This window comes from Anoplophora glabripennis, unplaced genomic scaffold, assembly GCF_000390285.2.
Source record: "Anoplophora glabripennis isolate ALB-LARVAE unplaced genomic scaffold, Agla_2.0 scaffold176, whole genome shotgun sequence".
Taxonomy (NCBI): Eukaryota; Metazoa; Arthropoda; class Insecta; order Coleoptera; family Cerambycidae; genus Anoplophora; species Anoplophora glabripennis.
Window position 1 is genome coordinate 823,081 of NW_019416336.1, and position 22,544 is coordinate 845,624.

Consider the following 22,544-nt stretch of genomic DNA (forward strand, 5'->3'; position numbering starts at 1 on the left):
TTCTTGAAAACCATAAAGTTTTTTAAAATTTAACAAGGGTAAAAAAATTTTTAAAATTAAATTCTGCTGTGAATTAATATTACTATTTTTCAATTCGGTCAATGAAATAAATGTTCGGTACAATTTTAGGGGTGAGTCATCCTCAATGAACACCTTGTAGTGCTTCAATTAATTTTAAATCATAGCCAAAGAAGACCAGTAATAAATCTAAATCATGTACCAAATTTGGTTCTTCTACGGTAAAGTGTTGCAGAGATATTAATTTTTTTTAGAAATTTAGGTCCCCAGTTTGAGGGCTAATAATTCCTCAGGGGTGCAACTTTGTATATAAGTAAGTTTGGTTAAATTACAATATTTTGGACACCCCTACGAGCGCCTGCCCTGTGTCGGTTCTTATGCGGGACACATGTATATTGATTATACATGAATTTTACTTAAACATTCTACAGCAACTGGCTATCATGGTAAGTTCGAGGAATTTTACCATACCTCTTCATTACAGTGTACTTTTCTGTTTCTCATCACAATATTATTTTGTAAAATTCATAAATTACTGTGGATTAATTGACATTGTCACGCTGCGCTGCCCCCTAAAGAATTGCCTTAATAGCGGATTTCTTTGTGCAGAGCTGTCAGACTGATGTAGTGTTGCTCGCCCTCGCTATCCCCTTTAGTGGGATTTGATTACGGCCAGAGTGGTTTCACCCCTATTAAACCGGCTACTTTTTCTCGACAGACAAGGGAAAGGCGGCCACCGACGTCAATAAAACGGGAAAAATAAAGTTTCCCTCGATTCCCAGACATTATTGATACACTTCCGCTGAGCGAGCGATCGGTTTTTTTCCTTGTCCGCCCTGTCGCGGACCTCGCATTTCAAACTATTTATTCAGTCAGCTCTTTTTGCCGCCCAGCGCTGGATCGCGGGAACCTGTCAGATTAGGAGCTGCCGCGCGGTCCGTAACGCATTCGCCCAATTACCGGGAAACGTTGTTTCTGGAATAAGAACAAAACCGCGGGGAACTGGTTCGCAAAAGCGTTCGGCCGCGGGTCGCGGAACCGATAAATACGAATGGTGCATTGCGATGGCAGCCGCCACCTGCGCCGCGACGCCGCAACAACGCGCCAATCAATAGCGCTCCCTCTTCAGCCATTTTGTCTTGAAGCCATTCCGACGGCGCTCGTTCCGCGACCAGGAATTAGCCGCAGCGCAATCCGGATATGCTACTCGCTGAGCCGCCGCTTCCCGCTCTATATTACGTTAGGCCGAAAGATATCCGCGAGACGAGCGCGCGCGGTCCCTCGGCCATAAACCAGCCCGAGATAGCGTGGAATAGGAACGAATACAGGGTGCTTCTAAAATAGGATTCCAAACTTCTGCTGCGTTTATAACTCATTAAAATAAGCCAAAAAGTTCCAATTAACATGTACCCTAAAACTCACCATTAGGAAGTTATTTGCCCTTAAAAGGGCTCAAACAAAACTGTTTTTTTCTGTTATTCACAAAACGGTCGTAAATAAATAGAAAAAAATTTATGGGTCTTACTCTTGCATAACTTTTTACGTCAAATAACATGGGCTACTCCGTTTTTCGACATGTAAATCATATGCGTCCCATTTAGGTTGGTGAAAGCGGTTTTCGGCCCGTAATTCTTTTTATTTCAATTTTTTTACAATTTTCTCTACAGATTTATAAAATCTTAACAATTTTACGTAAAAAATATTATCTTTGTCCAAATCGATATTTCCAATGGTTTTCGATTAAATTGAGTTTGAAAATTCAGTAACATTATTGAAATAAATTGCAGTTATGAAGGATCCGATCATTTAATAAATAATTTAGGACATAAACTAAGACTATTTAAAGTTACACTTACTAATTAAAGAACTAACTGCAGACAATAGCTAAATGTGAAATAGAAAATAATGGGATTAAAATTAGTAATAATAAGTTAAATTACAAGAATTGCTCGAAGTGACCACCTTGCATTTCGATGCATAATCTAGCTCGACGCTTCAATGATTTGCGAACTCTTTGGAAAATTCTAGGTGTTTGCCTTATTTCCATGCACGCGGTTTCAATTTCCTCCCGTAGTTGCTGAATGGTCTCAATTGGAATTTTATAAACCATTGCCTTAAGTTGACTCCACAAAAAATAGTCCAGGGGGTTAAGGTCAGGGGAACGTGGAGGCCAGGGAACAGGACCTCCTCGGCCTATCAATTTTTCTCCATACAACTCATTTAAGTGTTGTCTTACATTATGTAGCTAATGAGGTGGCGCCCCGTCCTGCATAAACCATATGCTTTGACGTTCAATTAAAGGGACATCTTTCAAAAGTCCTGGCAAGTCGTTAACTAAAAAATTGTAATAACCCTCACCATTCAATCGATTAGGCAACACAAACGGTCCCATTAGCCGATCGCCTAAAATGCCTGCCCAAACGTTGACGGAAAACCGAATCTGATGTCGGACTGAAATATGCTGTGTGGGTTTTCATCAGCCCATTCATGAGTGTTATGAAAATTGACATAACCATCTTTACTGAAGCCTCATCCGTAAACAAAATAAGAGATGCAAAATTCGGAATCCGCCTCGATTTTCGCAAAAACCGTTGGCAGAATTGCCGACGTGGTTCGTAGTCATTCGGATTTAAAGCTTGAACACGCTGGATATGAAAAGGATGAAGTAGTTGTTCGCAAAGAATTCGCCAAACTACAGAAAAACTTATGTTATGCATACGTGCGACACTTCTTACACTAACCCTTGGATTGTCCTGCACAGCTCTCAATACATTTTCTTCCATCACCGGTGTTCTTACAAATCTGTCTCTGCCACGATCATTTACTCTTGGTTGGAACGAACCATTTTCTCTTAAACGTTGATGGATCCTCTGAAATACCTGTCGAGAAGGAAGTCTTCTATTCGGGTATGCTGCCGCATACAGACGCCTCGCTTCTGATGCATTTCCAGCCGCACGACCGTACATAAAGTGCATATCTGCCATTACCGTGTTTGAATATGACTCCATTTTAAGAGTTGCAATAATGTTGTATACTTAAATTTTCCACTCACCACTTTTGCTAATTAAACACTGCAATGCTCAATTGACAGGTTATCAATAACTTAAATTGTTAAGCGTTGTGGCAACGTCAGTGTCTTTTATTTGCCATGGTAAACAGATTTTTGTAATTTTTGGCATAATAACTTAAAGAGAAGAGCAATTTTCAAACTCAATTTACTCGAAAACCATTGGAAATATCGATTAGGACGAAGATAATATTTTTTACGTAAAATTGTTAAGATTTTATAAATCTGTAGAGAAAATTGTAAAAAAATTGAAATAAAAAAATTACGGGCCGAAAACCCCCTTCACCAACCTAAATGGGACGCATATGATTTGCATGTCGAAAAACGGAGTAGCCCATGTTATTTAACGTAAAAAGTTATGTAAGACCCATAATTTTTTTTCTGTTTATTTTCGACCGTTTTGTCAATAACAGAAAAAAAACAGTTTTGTTTGAGCCCTTTTAAGGGCATATAACTTCCTAAGGATGCGTTTTAGGGCACAACTTAATAGGAACTTTTTGGCTTATTTTAATGAGTTATAAACGCAGCAGAAGTCTGGAACCCTATTTTAGAAACACCCTGTATTGCGTTAGGCCGAAAGATACCCGCGAGACGAGCGCGCGCGCTCCTCTCGTCCATAAACCAGCCCGAGATAGCGTGGAATAGGAACGAATATACACGTAAAAGTAACATGCAATTATTCTGCGGATTAGTAACGCGACAGTGGTGAACTCGCGGCACAACAGGAAGGGAACACACCAGCATGTCCGCTGATATATCGCCGGTATCAGCACCAGATCTTCGCTTTATGTGGAAGGAACGTGGACGCGCACATTGAATCATGCAACGTACCGTACAACACGCTCGACAAAATCATTCCGCCAATAATACAATGACAAACTAGTCACGACATTACACGTTTCCAATTGTTAATCCAAATGACGGAGTGGTTCCGTAAAAGGAGCAATAAATCTAAAAGCCAACGGAATTTTCTTGGGGCACTGCAGCATGAACGAAAGCTATGTTTCTCAATTTACTGTGTATACGGTACTGTTAGATTGTTAGGTCGTAATTAAGGCGTTAATTGACTTACCCGTAGGCCGCCAGCGCCGGGTCGTAGGGGTAGTAGCCAGTGGTGGGTTGGAGGCCGGCGCTTGTCCACGCCGACATGTCGGCCGCTCCGCTGGCATCTTTCAGCGCGTAGGGATTGCTCTAGAAAGGAAAATTACTCATTTAGTTAGTTGCCTATCGTCGGCGTTTATTTAATTACGTCGTGACGATGGAAAATTCCAACATTCGTGCAAAAACTATGATCACGTTCGATTATGTTTAAACTAGAAACACTGTCGTCGGCAGGAAAATAAATACCTAGGTACTCATTTTCAGCCAATTATTTCACCGAACCGATAATTAGAATTACAACTCTTTCGACGAGATTCTTACTTTGTTTATTTTTAGTTACAACAGCTGTTTACGTTTCAAACAGCAATAACAATTTTTACAGAAATTTTTACATCTATTCTTCTCCCTACAACATATTGTTTCGATGAAGATAAGTAGATTTAAATAAACTTTAGTACAAATGTGCTTAGTTTCAGAGCTAGATGGACTTAAAATGTAGATCTTTAAATTTTTTTTATAAAATTAAAAAGATTTACGCGATTTAGGAATATTTGGGGAATTAGGGGGTCAATAAGTCCCATACCGGAACTATGGTAAACATTAGTCCATATACGTACAAACGAAGTGTTTGCTTGCCCACAAATTGTACTAAATTGTCCTTACCCTGGGTCCACACTGAGATGAACATTGTTAGCTAACTGTATCCATTTAACAACTTTCACTGATCAAAATTAGGGAAAATTATTCTCGAACACTATTTCGACATGTTAGTTAGTATGAGTGTAGGAAATAAGGCATGTCAGCTTCATCAGAGCCTCCAAGGAAATACTCGTGTTATGTTGTTCGGTTAAGTGGACAATTTTATGGTTATTAATGTTAAACATAATCGAAAAGTGGGGATACTGAGTTTAGTAGTTAGTTAGACAGCTCGCATAGATAATTGTAATATTTCAAGGCGTAGTAAAGTCATTTATTTTTTTGAAATGGTCGTTTTGATGGGTGAACCCTTTCTACATGTGGCTTGCGCATGAATAGCAAAATGAGAATATTAACGGCATGAGAATATTTACTTTGGTATAAACATTAGAATGGTAAATCCCACCAAAATGTTACATATATTAAGCTTAATGTAGGGTCAGTATAAACAAGCAAAAAAATAATACTTAATGTTGATAGCTGTTATTCTAGAAATAACATTTAGAATTTCTCTCTTTTCAAAACAATCAAGTGACAGTTACTCAAATAAGCTGGCAAGTACTTGAAAAAAATCTAATATTTTCTTTCAAATAATTTAATTGGTTCTATTATTTCACTACTTCAACGTATTTTCTTGTCTACTCTAATTTCTTATTCAACAAAACAGATCCAAAAAACACTTAACAAAAAATGTAAAGTTTCCGTCATAGAATGAATGTCAAGTTCCACACAACATTCTTATGCAGGTACAAGAGTTTTTTAACTAATATTGCAATAATTTAGAAAATTTAAATGTTTTGTTATGACCGAATAAGCATGTCTGTATTGGGTTTTGGATACTGTCGATACTGCGTGCCCCATACATTAGATTTTTTTTAGTTAGGTTTGTAGTTTATAAGACATCTGTAAATAACGAAGAAGAACTTTGAAAACGTATTCAAGGTGAAACAAAAAACCTTAGAGGTTATAACGAAATTATGCGAGGAGTAAAATTTAATATTATTCCTTGTATAAACCTTTGTCTATATGTAAAACATTTGAACAGTTTTTACGATATCTTTATTTGCATGTATTAATCTTTTCATAAAATTATTGAAATACACATTACAAAAACTAAACACATTTATGCTAATAAGGTAAATCCATGTAAATAGACTTATTTTGGTTTAAAGAACATGTGGTAGAATATGTAAAGATAATTTAAATATATCCTGTACTGTAGGTATACTAGCAAACATTAAGCGAATTAAAAAAAATAAATGTGTTGAACATCTTGGCAATATTACCTGCTGTTTAGTTTTAGGATTATTATTCCTGTGTAAATAATTGGCTGGACGTAAAATACATAGAAAATAGAATTAAATTCGTAATGCCAGAATTATATAAATAAATTAGTATTACGCAACTCTAAATTCAAGTTATTTACCACATTGGAATAGATAAGTACAAGTATCTTATAAATACAATTATCTGTGATTAAATTTTGTCAAGGAGCCAAAATGTATATAAAATAAAAAAATGTCTAGATAATTCGCTAACTAATTTGAACTTAATTTGCAAGAATTTGATGAAATCCACTGGATGCACAAAACATTTAGAACTGTTTGTAAAAAAATGTAAATGTAAAAAGTTGTGTAGCTCTGAAGTAGTAGTTAGGGACTACTATTTTCTCTGTATTAAATAATTGTTTGAAGAAAATGTATAAAATTAAGTGGCTATAGGATGGCACACTTATCTATCATATAGTAATTAATATAACTACAATTAGTTTCAGGCTGATATTTGCCCACGTGTCGCGACAAAATCAAAGAAAATGTCCACATCGTAAATCGCAAAGAAGATTAATTTCTCAAAAATGTATGTATGTAAAATAATTGGTCTAAGTGAAAGCGTACATTTTCACTCGATATTGAGCATTTTGATAATTTTAAAATATTTTTGACAATCTTTGAACTAAAACCGATAGTTTCACTCATAAAATTTTAGTCGTACTCAAACTAATAGAGGAAAATTTCACTATATCGAGTGTGAACAGAAATTGATACATTATTAACTGAAATAGAGTGAAAATAAGTCGAATTTTAGTTTTCTTTCAGTGTATTATTTTTAATATACAGGGTGTCCCATAAGCACTTGATCTAAAAGGTACTGCGACATTCTTTGGCTCAAAAGAAGATGATCTGACCTAACTTCCATTAAGAAAAAATGTCTGGCTCCTCTGCTATTGATTGTCAAAGTTCTTGAACAAAATTATGTTTTTTGTAATATCTGGAGAATGTTATTATGGATTTTAATGAAATTTACTGTGGACTTGTTCCTAAGCAAGACTCATGTTTTGGTGTAGCAACCGCATTCATCCGCCTTGGGCAAGTGGTAAATTCTTAAGTGTCTTGGTACAAGAATTATCAGAACTTTTTAGTTGGTCGCTGGAATCAATTTTTTTTTTATTGATACATCAGTTCTTTTTCGAGATTTTCGTGCTCTTGGTAAAATCTTGTAACATTCACAGTCTTTATGCAAAAAAATATTTTCTGTTTCGTTGCGATTTGATAATTTTAGACGTATCGCAGTAAATCTGCCCTTTTACAAGAAGTGGCTTTCTATAATAATAATTATGCCAATTTTTTTACCTAGAATATCAATGTTAAAAGTAAAATGGTCACAATCTTAAAGCCTGTCGCGATACGACGGATCGAGTATCATTTTATTTCATTAGATTTTTTTTGTTAACACAAAAAATGTAAAGACGTACCTAGGAAAGACAGTAATTGTCTTTATTGAAACTGGATGATACATAGATATGATCGATGATGATGAAATTACAAGACATGTTCGATATACCCGCCATTTTTTTGGATGCATAGCTGGATCCTTCGATTGAAATTGAACTGAGCCCTTCACTACATTTCTGGATCGTTCCGTATTACGTTTGTATCGTCAAAAATTTGACAATTCATTTATTATAAAATGATATATATCATCCTTTACTACGATAGTAGTGATTGTAGTGAGTAGCTGTTGTACTTGAGTGGTAATGATAATGATTGTCTAAAATTGAAAACAGTTTTTTGCACAAAAACTACGAATGCTACAATATTTTACCAAGAGCACGAAAATATCGAAAAAGGACAGCGGCCAAATAAAAAGTTCTGATAATTCTTGTACCTAGACACTCGAAAATTTACAACTATTCCAAGGCGGAAGGACGCAGTTGCTTCATTAAAACATGAGTCTTACTTAGGAATAAGTCCACAGCAAGTTTCATTAAAATCTATCTTAACAGTCTCCAGATATTACAAAAAACATAATTTTTTTCGAGAATTTTGACAGTCAGTAGCAGAGAAGTCAGACATATTTTCTTAATGGAAGTTAAGTGAAAGCCAAAGAATAAGTTTCGTTAAAATCCATTGTAACATTCTCCAGATATTACAAAAAACGTAATTTTTTCAAGAACTTTGACAATCAATAGCAGAGGTGCCAGACATTTTTTCTTAATGGAAGTTAGGTCAGATCGTTTTCTTTTGAGCCAAAGAATGACACAGTACCTTTTTGATCATGTGCATATGGGACACCCTGTATATACTTAAGTTGCTTTGAAATCTCTAAATTTCTTGGTGTTAGGATCAAAACACAATCTGATTTGGCAATTTTGAATTTTATTCTGTCGAAATAATACAACATTAATAGTGTAAATTTAGTCACTCTTTCGAACAGCAGAATATTTTCTCGTGCTATAACGGACAAGCTGTTTTTGAAAGCGTGGAAGGTCCGCTGATTCTTAATAGCAGTCTCGCAGCACATCGGGCCTGTGTCAATTATATATTGCGGTGTGAATCGGGCTGGGACCCCCGCCAAGAGACAGTCCTGTCGCCGTCGCCGCTCGCTGAGTTTCTCACGACCGCAGGATCGATTCCTGACGCGGCTGGCAGTCCACGCCGAGTCGCCGCTTATCGTTGTGTCGCACAAACTTTAAGACGACATTTAAATTTTATAATCGAGAGCATCCGTTTAATTGCTTGCTCCCGCAGTACTTAAAGGTAGTAATATTAAAACTTCAGCATGTTTAATTCGGATATAATAATAAAATAAATGGTTGTTAACAGAAAAATATAAAATTCCCCCGCCGTTTTATGGATTCATTACCGGACCAGTTCGGCATTCGAATGCACCGTTTCAACCAGTACCTTGGAGGAGAGCAGTGGCGGCCCGTGGTATTTTTTATTGGGAGTGCCGCACGGCAGATTTTAAGAAAAAAACCTTTAGTTTCAATATGTGAAAATTTTCCCCCTGTAAGCCGGGCGAAGATCGTAAAAGTAAAAAACAGTATTGTCAGTGACATAGAAAGTATAAAAATAAGATAAACTAAATATATCTTATTTCATTTTGTTAAACTTTAAATTCACACTTTTTATGCAAAAAATGCCTGTCAACTTTCTCAAGAATTTCGTTCATTTGTGGCAGAAGTTAGAGTTACCAATAATTAATTAGTGCGGCTATATATCATATCGTTAACTGAACATGGAAAGAAATAATTATTCAAAAATTATTACTATTAATGTTACATCCTGCATTTCCCAGCAATAAATAAATTTTAAAAAGTAATGTAAATGAAGAGTAAGTTTTAATTTATAGTGTAAATCAAGTACACTGTAAAAAATTCCATTCAAATTTCACTCAATTTTACTCAATAATGTATCAATTTTTGTCCACACCCGATTGAGTAAAATTTGACTTTTTCTCTAATTTGCTTTAAATTGAACTATTATTGAGTCACTTTTTACTCAGACTTGGTTTTTAATTAACAACATTTTAAGTGCAAAAATAAATCACTCATAAATGACTAATTAGGATATATAGCGTTGAAATTAATTAGACGCTATACAGCGTGTTCTGCAAATGATGAACCTTCAAATTAGGAGAGATATAATGTCCCAAATCTGCACTTTTTTTATATTCTATATTAACCCTTGAAGTTAAGAGATGGAAATCGGTATTTTGCAATAACTTTTTTATAATTTATTAAATTTGTATAATTTTTAGCTAAAAGCCATGTTATTAAAAATTAAGTCTACTAATGTGTACAATTTACTTAATAAATGCTTCTATATTATTAACTTTTGGAGTGGTTTTGCACTACTTTATATTTTCTTGAAATTTTAATTTAAATATGATTGTCATAAACTACTAAACAGTCATGGTGGTTTCAACACAGATTTGTTTTAGAGACAATAATTTAGGTCTCGATTATAGACAACAATTTAACTATCCGTTTATTTAACCAAATATTAATCTAGACTTAATATATTGCCTTTTAAGTATTGTAATTAAATCACTGCCATTAAATACAATTTTCACTAGAATAATCAGATAAACCGATACTTGTCCAACTCCAAAGCACACCATACGCCATACTGCCATCCACCACGCCTCGGTCACGAGATAACCTAATGGGACGATGGGAACAGACAAAAACAATGCATCTGGATATGAAAAAGGGTAGGATCACTGTCAGTAATGAGGACATTTACTCTGATTTTGGTACAAGTACACCAAATACGAGTTTACGTGAAGAATTTATTTAAGGAGTACCTATATTTGAGTGAAAGTACTCAGTTTTAGTTTAAATATAATCACAAATGAGTAAAATGATCAAAATATTGAATGAAAATGTACTCAAAGATTCACTCCGAACCTTTATTGCTTTCACTTATACAGATTTTTTTACAGTGTAAGTAATTTAGGACGCGGGATAATTAACGACAAGAAAGAATCAAATTTGATAACGAATCTCTAGAATTTTTCTGTAATACTTCGGTTTTACGTGAACAACCAAATTTCGTACGAACGCTATTTTTGTGAGTTCAAAAAAATATGTTCGCATTTGTTCTAGCATAAACTAACCTCATTAAAAATTGGTGCAATTCTAAACAAATTTCTGGCACTCAAAATTATTTTTGTCACGGCATATACCTTATTTCAAAAAGTGCCTGTAGAATATTTCCACCATTTTATGATATGTAGTGTAAAAAAGAGATATTGGATTATGACAGTTTCGCCGCAAATTAAGAGACCACTGAGTCCCAGAATCACAAAGCAATTCAGAAAACTACCAAAAATGTTACAGCCTTATTTATCGACATATCATTTTATGCTACCAAATCATTATTACAAATTTTCCCTGTTTTTACCTTTGAAAATTATATATTAATTTGCCGCCCTTAAGCACAAATCTAATAGTTCAAACATTGTTAGAGTCTCGTAAAAATAGGCAAAATGTAGAAGTTAACCATTTTCCTCCCTATTACAATCCCCGTAATCATGGAATGTTCGACCTAACATATAAAATCAAATCGCCGATCGGACCACGCCTGCGCCCAGTGGTTGCAACTGAACATCTGTTACGCTTTGAAAGTTTATAACGTCCTATACTTACTATGTTCAATTCCACATACATATTTTCGTAACATTATAGCGTTACATTACCAATTCCTTAAACATCTTCAATGTTAATTAAATTTAAACTGATAAGTCAGGTTAGGTCAGGTAAAGTAGTGGTAGCGTTTGTTGACTATGTTAAATTACACACAATCGGCATAGCAAATCAAAAGCAAAACAAAAAAATATCAACAGTAAAACGTACCATAATCACAAAATTGATAAAGTTTAAATTTTTCTGTTATGTGAAACGTATGGGAAAAAAATTGACATATTTTCAGTCAATTTCACTCAATAATGTATCAATTTCTGTCCACACCCGATTTTCTTCTATTAGTATCCATTATTTGAGTAAAAATTGTTCCTAAAATTGATTTTTTCCTAAATATTATCACTCAGATAGTGGATTTTCTGAGAAATATCAAGGTCATGGTAAATTTTACTAATGGTATCGTGTTCGGCGCCTCAAAATACTACGAAAATGATATATTCAGTTAAAATTTAGGAATAAATCAATTCTGACCAAATTTTCACCCAAAAATTTCACTTTTCTCAAAAATTCACCTGCAAATCATGAATTTTAACTACAGGATCATGTTCAGCTCATCGAATTCCTTCGAAAATGGACTTTTGTTTGGACATTTTTGTGTACCTTTGTAATTTTATATTCATTACACCGAATTTTCATAAAAATATTTAGTTGCTTAGTTTTCCTGGTATATTTCTGTTATAATTTCGGTGGTACCGCGGCTCTACACCGCTTGCGGAGGAGCCGCTCCTGAAGGATAGTAAAAAATGTCGCCGTGGCGTCACCGGCTTTTTATAGCGCATTAAAACAGTGACCTGGCCGCCGATACCATCTGCGATATGCCATTCACTGCTCGGGCAGCACGGTTATTTAGCGTCGATCTCGTTATTTATCCGGTCGCTTCTACAACATACGTAAACGCTTCATTTGATTTCATTTCTTGCACATCTCATCTCGGTTTATCCGGCTCATCGACCCTATCTACAACCCATTGAATGTGGAATCGCAGAAATTAATACGAGCACGACCGCGAACCACGATACCATCGGTCAGCGTTTAGAGTTCTGTCTTATCTAGGAAAGCCATCCACACGCATTTTTATTCGTTCATGCATGTTTTTTTTTTAATAGAAGGAACATAACGACTTTGAACTTCGTTCACTTTAAAGTAAAAATCGACGTAATTTAGTTCTTTTCTGATTATTCGGTGTGTACAATGGGGGAATATGTTTGATTTTGAAAGCATAAAATATATACAGGAATAGGATCTTTATATCTTTCTTGATAGTTTGACAGATTCAGGTGTCCTGTAACCAATTTTTGTGACTTAAGTAAAGCGTTGAATTCATAATTCCAAAACATCTCCTGTCAAAATGGGAGTCCCACAAGGGTCTATTTTGGGCCCTGCGCTCTGCATACTTTACATTAATGATATAGACTCAGTCATAAAAAGTCAGCGATACATTTGTTATTATTTTGATAATAATATCTTTGTCAGTGTAATTCTAGGTGGTACTGATATTTCTAGTACTTCTAAACTAGTTAATTTTTTTGGCATTTATTTTGGGGAAAATCTGGAATCGAGGATGCATTGCTCCAGTTTAATTTCAATGTTGAATTCTTTGCTGTTTATGTTCAGAATTTTAAGTGTGTGCTGGCTACTCAACAATTAATGAATGTTTGTTATGCTTTGGTTGAATCAAGGCTGCCACTTATATTCTCTTTTCTTTCTTCCTTTTTATTTGCATTGTATTAGGTTTTGACTTTTATACATAATGTTTGAAATAAAGCATTATTATTATTATATGTTTAAAAGTGTGCTATTTTTTGTCTGGTCCAAATAGGGGTATTTATCACATGCTATAAGACTATAAGCTGCTGCAAAAATGGAATAATAGGAAAAGTTAGAATATCCACGTTGTCCTGACCTTGGACCAAATATTGATTTTTTTTCACCTGGTGGAAAAACTTTTCTAATGTTACTTAAATAATTTTTTTGGCATATCATTATTTATACGAATATTTTTATTTCGATAAATCAAATGTCTCGTCGATCAAATTACAATGGACAGGAAAATTGAGTTAAAATAAATCATATATGTATATGCACCAAGATCAAAATCGATTCTTATAACATAGATTAAAAAAGAATTAACATACACAGATGTTGTGCGAAAAATAATGAATGTTATGAATTCAATTTTTAAAAAATTTACATACCTGTTGAAAGGACTACACTTAATGGAGCCAATTTTATGATTATTTTATTTTATTTATGATCAATATCGACACGCATAAATAAATTAAATAATTTATGGAACTGATTTCACATAATAATGTCATAAGGTTGCTAATTTTTTTATTAGGTATATGTATACTATAGTAAAATTAATTGTTTTTCTTCCGAAGAATATTCTATATCTAACAAAAGTTGTTCTGTATGAATATATATCCTTTTTTTAAATATTCTAACAGTATTTTTTTCGTGCAAGTTCCCAGTGTTGATAGATGCCCTTATCAATCGTACATTTAAAATATTTTTGATTAGAAATTTCATTAAAACAGTTCAAAATGCCTGCAATATAGAAATAGAATATCAAAACCATTTCCAACAGACCAGCAGCGTCACCAGTCCTTAGTCCTAGAGAAATCATTTAAGAAATTTAAAGCAGAATTAGTAATTATGTATTTTGTAATTTATCTAGTTCATGACATAAAGCTTTTCTACAAAAATAATGTGTTCTGCTGGACTTTAACTGGTTATGTGCTTAGGTTCATGTCGTACTAATTGAAAAATATAGTCTAAAAAGTGTCGCTCCTGCTTTTTCATAACTTTCGATCTACGTGATTAAAATTAACAAAATAAATATCGACACCGACAGTATTAATACGTTTAACCAGAACAACTGCAACGAAAAATTAAAATCAAATGTGTCTTAAGGCTTTGGAACATTGTTGATGGTTCAACAAAGAGGTAATTCTCAAGAAATTGAAATTTGCAAAAAGAGCTATGAAATGAAAGGCAATGAATCTAAAAAAGTAAATAACATTTATTAGAAAATGCGAGACAGATTATTAAATGATTCGAACTGGAAGATAGTAACACAAACAATAATCCTATAGATCCACATTGCGACTCATCACTAGAAACGGAAACAGTATTAGAATAAAATGAAGCTCCCTATCGACAAGCCATTGATTCATAGCATAGCGAGTTTACCATATATACGACTTGCAATGGGAGTTCTTAATCCATATGTACGTAGATATACTTAAATACATTCGAATGATATGAAGCGACTTGTGAAATATTAATTAGTATTTCTATCAGGGATGAAAAATAGACTGAAAACAGTATCTATTAAGGATATACTGACTCACTTTACCAGTGACACTCTGACTCTGAAGATCTACCAGTGAATGTATCTTGAAGACTTGTAATGGTCCAATTACGTGGTCAAGTAAACAAAGTAGGGTTTTTCTGACGACCACTAAAGCCGAATATGTTGCAGTCCCTAGTGCTGTAAAGGAACAGCTTTGGTTGTACCAACTTTTAAATTCAGTTCTGTTTTGTAAAATGTACACTGTAAAAAAATTTCACTCAAATTTATCAAAATAATGTATCAATTTCTGTCCACACTCGATTGAGTGAAATTTTCACTCTATTAGTACGAGTACAAATGAATTAAACTATTGCATTAGAAATGAGTGAGTTTTACTCAAATCCGAATTACTGCTAACTATCAATTGAGTCACTTTTGACTCTATTGATTTTGACAATAAATTGACGAAGTTCTTCATGAATTAATTGACGAATTTATTGGTAAACTGTGTGGTTTTACACTGCTACAGCCTTTATCAAGTTTTCTGACGCATGAATCGGTTCTACCAACCAATCAAAGAAGCAAATAAATTTCAAAAATGTCACCTTTCCACTCATAATTGTAGTGATACAACAGCGGTACCGTTTTGACACATATTATATATAAATATTAGTGTTTGTAAGTAACAAATCAGTAAAAACAATGCAAAACTAGTACGAGGCCACACAATTATTTACATATTCCAATTACATAACCTCATTACTTATCCGAGGGTGGAAATCTGTTGGGTTGGTACTTCCGAACACGAAGAAATTGACGAAAATTAGAACATGCTCTAATTCGTCAAGAACTTGATGAATAAATTCATGAAGTTATTTGACAGCAGATTTGGTCATTACACTTGTCCAATTTCTTGATGAAGCGACTGAATTAATTGATCAATAAATTGTCAATGTAAAACAGCTATTAGTTTTGTTCAATAAAAAGTTTTCTGAATTAGAGTTTCCTTTTTGGTTATTTACTCCCTTTCTTTTCAAGTACATATTTCAAGAAAATTTGTTAAGATATGACGATTACAATAACACTTTAGAACTCTACACAAACAATTTCATTGCATTTGTTGTAAGTCTCGATAAATAATTTCACTAAATTGATAAAAAATGAAATAAGGTGTCTTTGGCGTCTAAAACTTAGTAAAAGTTAACTCAATAATAATTAGAAAATAAAACAGAACTTTTAAATAGCTCTTACATAACACAAAAGTCACTACCTGTCGAGAGACAGAGACTCAAATTAGAGTACAATTTGTCAGTTTTGCTTTAATAGTATCAACTATAAAATTGCCATTATACTCACATTATCAGAGCGAAAATTTCACTCCATGACGTGTGAACAGAAAGTAATACATTATTGAGTGTGATGTGTGTGTGAAGTTACACTCAATTATTATTTTACATAACTTTAATGTTTTCAATAAATTTCATAGATTTCTTTAATTTCTTTGCTTAATTGGTACAAATTGTCAATAAAGACGTGAAATATAATTGGTTAATATTGGGAAGTGCCCATTCATATTTGGATAAGTCTCTATGGAATCTTCCTGCAATTATATTTTTATACATAGCTTAACGGTGTGGGTGAGCCCAAGCGGAGCAACTAGTGTTTCTTGCAGATATAAAGAACGAGAAAGCCGGGCACAAGTAATTGGGAATTTCCCGTTAGCAAATAATTTCAACAAGTGCTTTTTTCGCAAGTAAATGCACAGCAACTTGAGCACGACGAGCGAAATGAGCAGTATCAATTGACTGGTGTTTACTGTAGTATAATGTCGGTAATTTACTGAACAGTGGTTTGGAATGGGCTTTTTTATAGACGCCGTAACGGCGCGAGGCGCGAAACCCTCCATCCATCTTTCGGATCCCTAGGGGTCTCTTCCACCGTACTCCCCAAGTCGTCTTTCCGCAGGAAGATTTACGCGTACAGAATAAATATAGAGTGGCTTCACTTCGTAGGCCTTAGAACTTCGGTTTGGGCCGGAACACTTATATAAAGTGGATTTCGAAATCATATCTATCAAATAGCCGGGATTGCAGATGGGGTCCGATTTTTTTTGCCGTAAGGAGATTCTCTCCCTCTAATCCCCTCGCTGCCTCTTAAACATCTGCTTGGTAATTTAAAAAGTTAATTTTTATGGTAGGTACCTACTATTAATTAAACCAATTTTATTACCTAACAAATATAGGACATTCATGGCAAATCGCTAAGGTGGTGGCCCAACCATTTTTAATTTTCCTGAATTAGGGATTAGTTAGTCCCCATTTAGAGTAGCGTTCATGAATTTTTTCAAATTTTTATTTCAACCCGTCAAGAAATTATGAGCATTTGAATATTTTGAGTAAACAATTTTCAAATACCTGTAACTTGGCAAAAACTAAAGATACCATAAATATTTTTCTTCTATTTTGTTCGTTTTGAGATGTATATAATACAGTAATGTAAAAAATTAAAGGGTCAAAAGAATTTCCAAAATTTTTCCATGATTTTTGACAGACTCTAGTTAGGTGAAAAATGGTCATATCGGGAATTAAAAAAAAGCATTATGAAGCTCTAAGATTCTAGTTCTTAGATCTCTCGGTCGAAATTCTTTAGGGGCTACGGTTATCATGTAATTCTAAGAAACATCGCGACAAAAAAATTTTGCAAATTTGCAAGTCCACGGACTTGGAAAAATTTTTTCCAGCTAAGCCATTGCATGGACCAGATAGCTTGTTTATTCAGCTTCAATTTCCTTTTTTTTTAATTTCGATGCAACCATTTTTCTTCGAAATATCATACTTTTAATGGAAAAGGATCCTTTTGTCTTCAATCATCGATACCTCGACAAATGATCGTACAGAGAATTGAAGGGCCGTTTCGAAAACTGGAATAAATTTCCTATAACGTGCTGCCGCAACTTTCCGGAAAATTTTGTTTTTTTTCCATCTTTTACACGTATTTTAAAAAACAAGAAAAAAAAGGGTAATATACGGGTTTTTAAAAAATTGACGGCTAAATTAGAAATGTTCACGAAATGACTAATGTTAAGCATGACTTTTACAGTTCCATATACCCAGAAAAACCATGTGAAGTTTCATTATGATCTGGGGAACCGTTTCTTTGTTTCAAACAGTCAAACTTTAGGAAAAAATTAAAGGGTCACGTTTTTCTGAGTTTTAACACTTCGTAATCATGATTAAAATGGGAAAAAAAAATTTTCAGGTTTTCTCACATTTTTACCGCAAATAACGTTTAAATTGATGAAAAAAAAAAATAAAAATAAAAAAATTTCTAAAAAGTTTTTTTATTTGTTTTTTTGAAAAATCTTCCGGACAATGAAGAAAACAAAATCCAATAGTTTCCAGCACGATTCGGCTTTTTCGTCTTATGCTTCTGTTCATCAACTTTTAATTAAATTAAAATTAAAGTTGACGATGAAGATGACCCAAACCAGATTTCGATCCCAATTCATACCGTTTTTTTTTGAGACAAATTTCTAATTAATTTTTGTGTAGTCTGTAAATCACTTAAAAACAGTTATTTTTTCAAAACTACCCTTTTTTTCTCTGAAAAAAATTTCAATTTTATCGCCTTTCAAAATAGTTTTACTCGTTTGTGATATTTCGACTAAAACTGAATACTTTCACTCAAATAGATCCGTTAAATGAATTCTGCAGGTAAACTTGTATTTGATGCACTTGTAGCTAAATTGGAGTAAATGTCCTTATTGAGTGACCTTACCCCATTCTATGGTTGTCGTGCGTTGTCTTTGTCTATTCCCATCGTCCCCATTATGTTTAAAAGCAGTGGTTTGATTACAATAAGTAAAAACAATACCAACAATACCTATATAGTCTTGATTAATATTTAGTTAAATAAACGGATAGTTAAATTGTTACCCATACTTACATACCTGTACGTACCTTATAGGTTATGGTAATTTATTTGTACGATCAGTTAACCAATTCCTTTAATCAGTTTATGACTTTAATACAATGACATTTAAATTATAAATTAAAGAGAATATAAAGTGGTGCAAAACCAGTCCAGATATTAATTAAATGGATGCAGTGGCGGCCGGCGCGGGGGGTTTTCGGGCGCCGCTCCCCCTTGGAAATTTTCATAGTACAAAATTACAGAATAATTGTTAAATATAAATCATATTTTAGGAAAGTCAACTCTTAATTGGTTTTACATACTCAGAATAGAGTCAAAAGTCACTAACTTAGTTAACAAAAACTCGGATCTGAGTAAAATTCTCTCACTTCTTGTGCAATAGTTTCACTCATAAAATTTTAGACTCATACTAATAGAGTGAAAATTTCACTTAATCGAGTTCGGATAGAAATTAATAAATTATTGAGTAAAATTGACAGAATTATTTTTATAGAAGTAAATCGCGATGACTAATTACTTAAAATACCATATTTCTAAAACTGCTTCTACTAATATTATCATTATTAAATCTAACAATAAATTATTGTTAACTAAATATTCCATTTTTTTTCAATATTACAAAGTTTGTTTTGCATGAGAGCATAACATTTGTTATATTTAGTAAAAACATTTATGTATTTATGTTTAGTTTAACAACAAAATAGAAAAAATCTATTTTCACTTGACGGATTTGATTTCCTGTATTCATAAAATAATATTCCCGCCCGCGATCTTAGTGCCACTTCGAAGGATTTGACTCCATTAGTTACTAACTCTCTTCTCTAAAGTCAATTATTACGGGGCAACTAGTAAATAAATTCTATTAGGACATAAGTATAAAATTTTTCCATGCAGAGCCAGTTCATCAATTATAATTTTTTCCTTAGTGTCATAAAGTGTAAAAAATATGCACATCTAATCAAAACGTTATTAATTAGGTTAAAAATGTTTTACATACGCTCAATCAGAATCGCGACAACAACCTTCAGTCACATAATTCCATTTATTAGTGCCGGAAATTTGTTTTACAACAGTTCTAACAGGTTAAAAAAAAATTGAAAAAAAGACACTTATTTTTAATTACTTATTTCACAGTTACACGATAAATATTTAATTATTAAACGTAAAATAAATAATAAATAATCAATTGCGCTACCTAAAAGTCATTTTAATGTTAAAAATTGTCTGCTGCTGATTTCCAAATTATCGTATAGGTATATCATAGGACGTTATAACTTAATTATTGTCACTCCTGGTAAAATCACGGTGTAACCTTTATTTCATTGTTAATTTATTTTATCTCAATTTAAAAATATATATTGTTATGGATATATTTGGTTTTGAATATTGAATTTAATTTTAGTTTTTTTATTTTAATGTATGTGTTTAATGTATTGAGTGTTGTGTTTTTGCTTTTGTTTTATTTCTGTAATTATTATTTAGATTTTACTGTACATTGTTAAATACACCTTTCTTTTCTTTCTTACCTCGTATATCTAATTATTTTTTTTTATATACCCTTGCTAGCTGCCACTTAGATTTTGCTTTAAGTCTTATCTCAGGAGTCGGTTCACTTTCTTTACTTCAGGACTTGTAGCATACAGAACAAGAAAAAATAGAATGTTTAAGAATTTACAATATTTATATTTTTCTTTAAAAAAATTTATCAGTTATCGTGATTATATCATAACAAAAACAAAACAGAAGAAAATTTTTAACTTGATTGGCTTTTCCTTCAGAAATATTTTCATATAATTTAATTTCTAATTGAACAAAAATAAAGAATATTTTATTTGCTATTACTTTTCCTTATCCTATTACACTTTTTACAATACAAGAGCTTGGTAGTTTTTTAATTTCTTTTCAAAAATTTTTTTATCTGACTTACTTATGAATACTACTTTCAACACTCGCTCGTATATTGTATTGCATAACTTAAATATCTACCCTTAATAGTATAAAACTGACATTTAATTACAAATGGCCGTCAATGTTCGAGATTAATTTGAGCTCATTCAAATTAGGATGGTTTTAAAAGCTGGTTTTGGGATTTATTTATCTTTGGCCTTTTCCAGGTAAGTCCTGTTATTTAGTTTGACCTTTTTTTTCTTTTATAAGGTAAACTATATCACAATTTAATTGTTTAAGCTATAGCATTTAATTTTTATTTATTTTGTGCACTTTATTTTTATTTTTAAAGGTACCTGTTGATCGTTGGATTCGGCTTTCCTTGCTGGAACGATGGGTTTTTTATTACCAATTATGGGCCACTGGAATACTCTTGATACTGCCTTTTAATGGGTTACAAAAATTTTCTTGCCTGATGAATTTCTTTGTAGATTTTGAAGATAAACGATTTTTAAGATCACTGGTAAGTTTTATTTTACTTTCTGCCTGTTATATCTTAAATATTCTATGATTTTTCTGAGCTACTTCTAATATCTGGCTTCTTCCCAATAAAAAAACCAAGCCGTAACTATCAATAAACAATTGTTTTTTCGCCTTCTGGAAGTTTCTAGTGTTTCCTTTTTTATTAAGGTCCCTTCATATAGTTTCCAGTTTTTGGGCATACCTTTTTCACTACACTTTCACCTCACTACTTACATCTAATACATTTGTGACAATGTCTTTCTATTTCTAACATATAAATTTAGTACTTTTTGTGAAATATTCTTTATTTATGTTCTTTCTTTTGTAGGTCATATTCTGGTTCTTGTAAAGCCAACCTTAGTTTTGACATGTGCTAAATTTTATAATTTAATTTGACATTTGATATTAAAATTTCATCATTGTATTCAGTTGATTGAAAATATCTTCTCTACATCTAATCGTCTACCTAATTTATGCATATCATATTCATCTATGGATATTTGTCTTTCTTTTGATATATGTCACACTGGGTTTAAATTCTGTTTTCTTACTATACTGGGTCTGGCAATTATCGATGTCATGTTTTTTTTTTTAAATTATTTTTGCACTTATGAGTTAAATTTAAAATTATCTCCTTTATACTATATGATATTCTTATTTGATACTTATTTTATATTCAGAGTCTTTGTATTAACAATTTTATGCTATTTTATTGTCTGCTATATTTTAATTAATTTTATTTTTGATCTAAAGTTCGGTCAGGTAATATTTCCATTGTGATAAATTTTTTGTGTATTTCCAATTTGTTACAATATACACATCCCAGAGTGATTTTACTTTTCGGTAGAACAGTGTCAAGAAAAATATTTGGACAAAACTATTGTTCCGAATGATGTTTGACATGAATACCCCACGAATGAATGAATATTTATTTTCATATATCATAAAATTCAATTCAGTTGCTTAGCAATAGGTGATCTTTTTGTCACTGATAAAGTCATATGTGGTTTTATCAGCGATAAATCCTTAGTAAACTGTAAGTTTTTTTAAATAGAATAGTGACATCATTGGACAAAAATGAATCGAAACATGACATGACTGGTTAGAATGCAATGAGTGATATAGTTGGGCAAAACCACTAGTACCTACCTATATCCACTGATATTACAGTTTAATTTTCGCTCAGTAGTTAGCCACTTTAATTGTAGACAAGTTTTCGCATGATCAATGGTCGCATCAACTTCCGTTAATATTTTAAAATGATAGTATTACACAATTAAAACTGATTACAATAATGTAATTTTTTGTTTTGCTATCTACAACATAGTTTTTGTTCGCACTGCACTGCGGTTTCATGTTCTACAAAAATTTAAATTAATTTTTAAGCAACGAAACAAATGTGTAATTTTTTATGCACCGCCGAAAAAGTATTAATGCATACATTAATAATAGTTCTTATCAGTGGGCAATATCCCAGAAAATAAACATATGATTTTCAAAAATGACACAGTGTGGTGTAGATATCTGAAAAGATA

At 32.7% G+C, this 22,544-nt stretch overlaps 1 protein-coding gene across 1 annotated transcript in view; it reads right to left on the reverse strand.

Moving 5' to 3' along the window:
• The window catches only part of LOC108905124 (homeobox protein araucan), a 72,359-nt gene that overhangs the window by 16,804 nt on the left and 33,011 nt on the right, over positions 1-22,544 (reverse strand). The window contains exon 3 of the mRNA XM_018707897.2: positions 4,158-4,276. Within this exon, the coding sequence (XP_018563413.1) occupies positions 4,158-4,276 (119 nt within the window). The remainder of the gene's footprint in view (positions 1-4,157; positions 4,277-22,544) is intronic.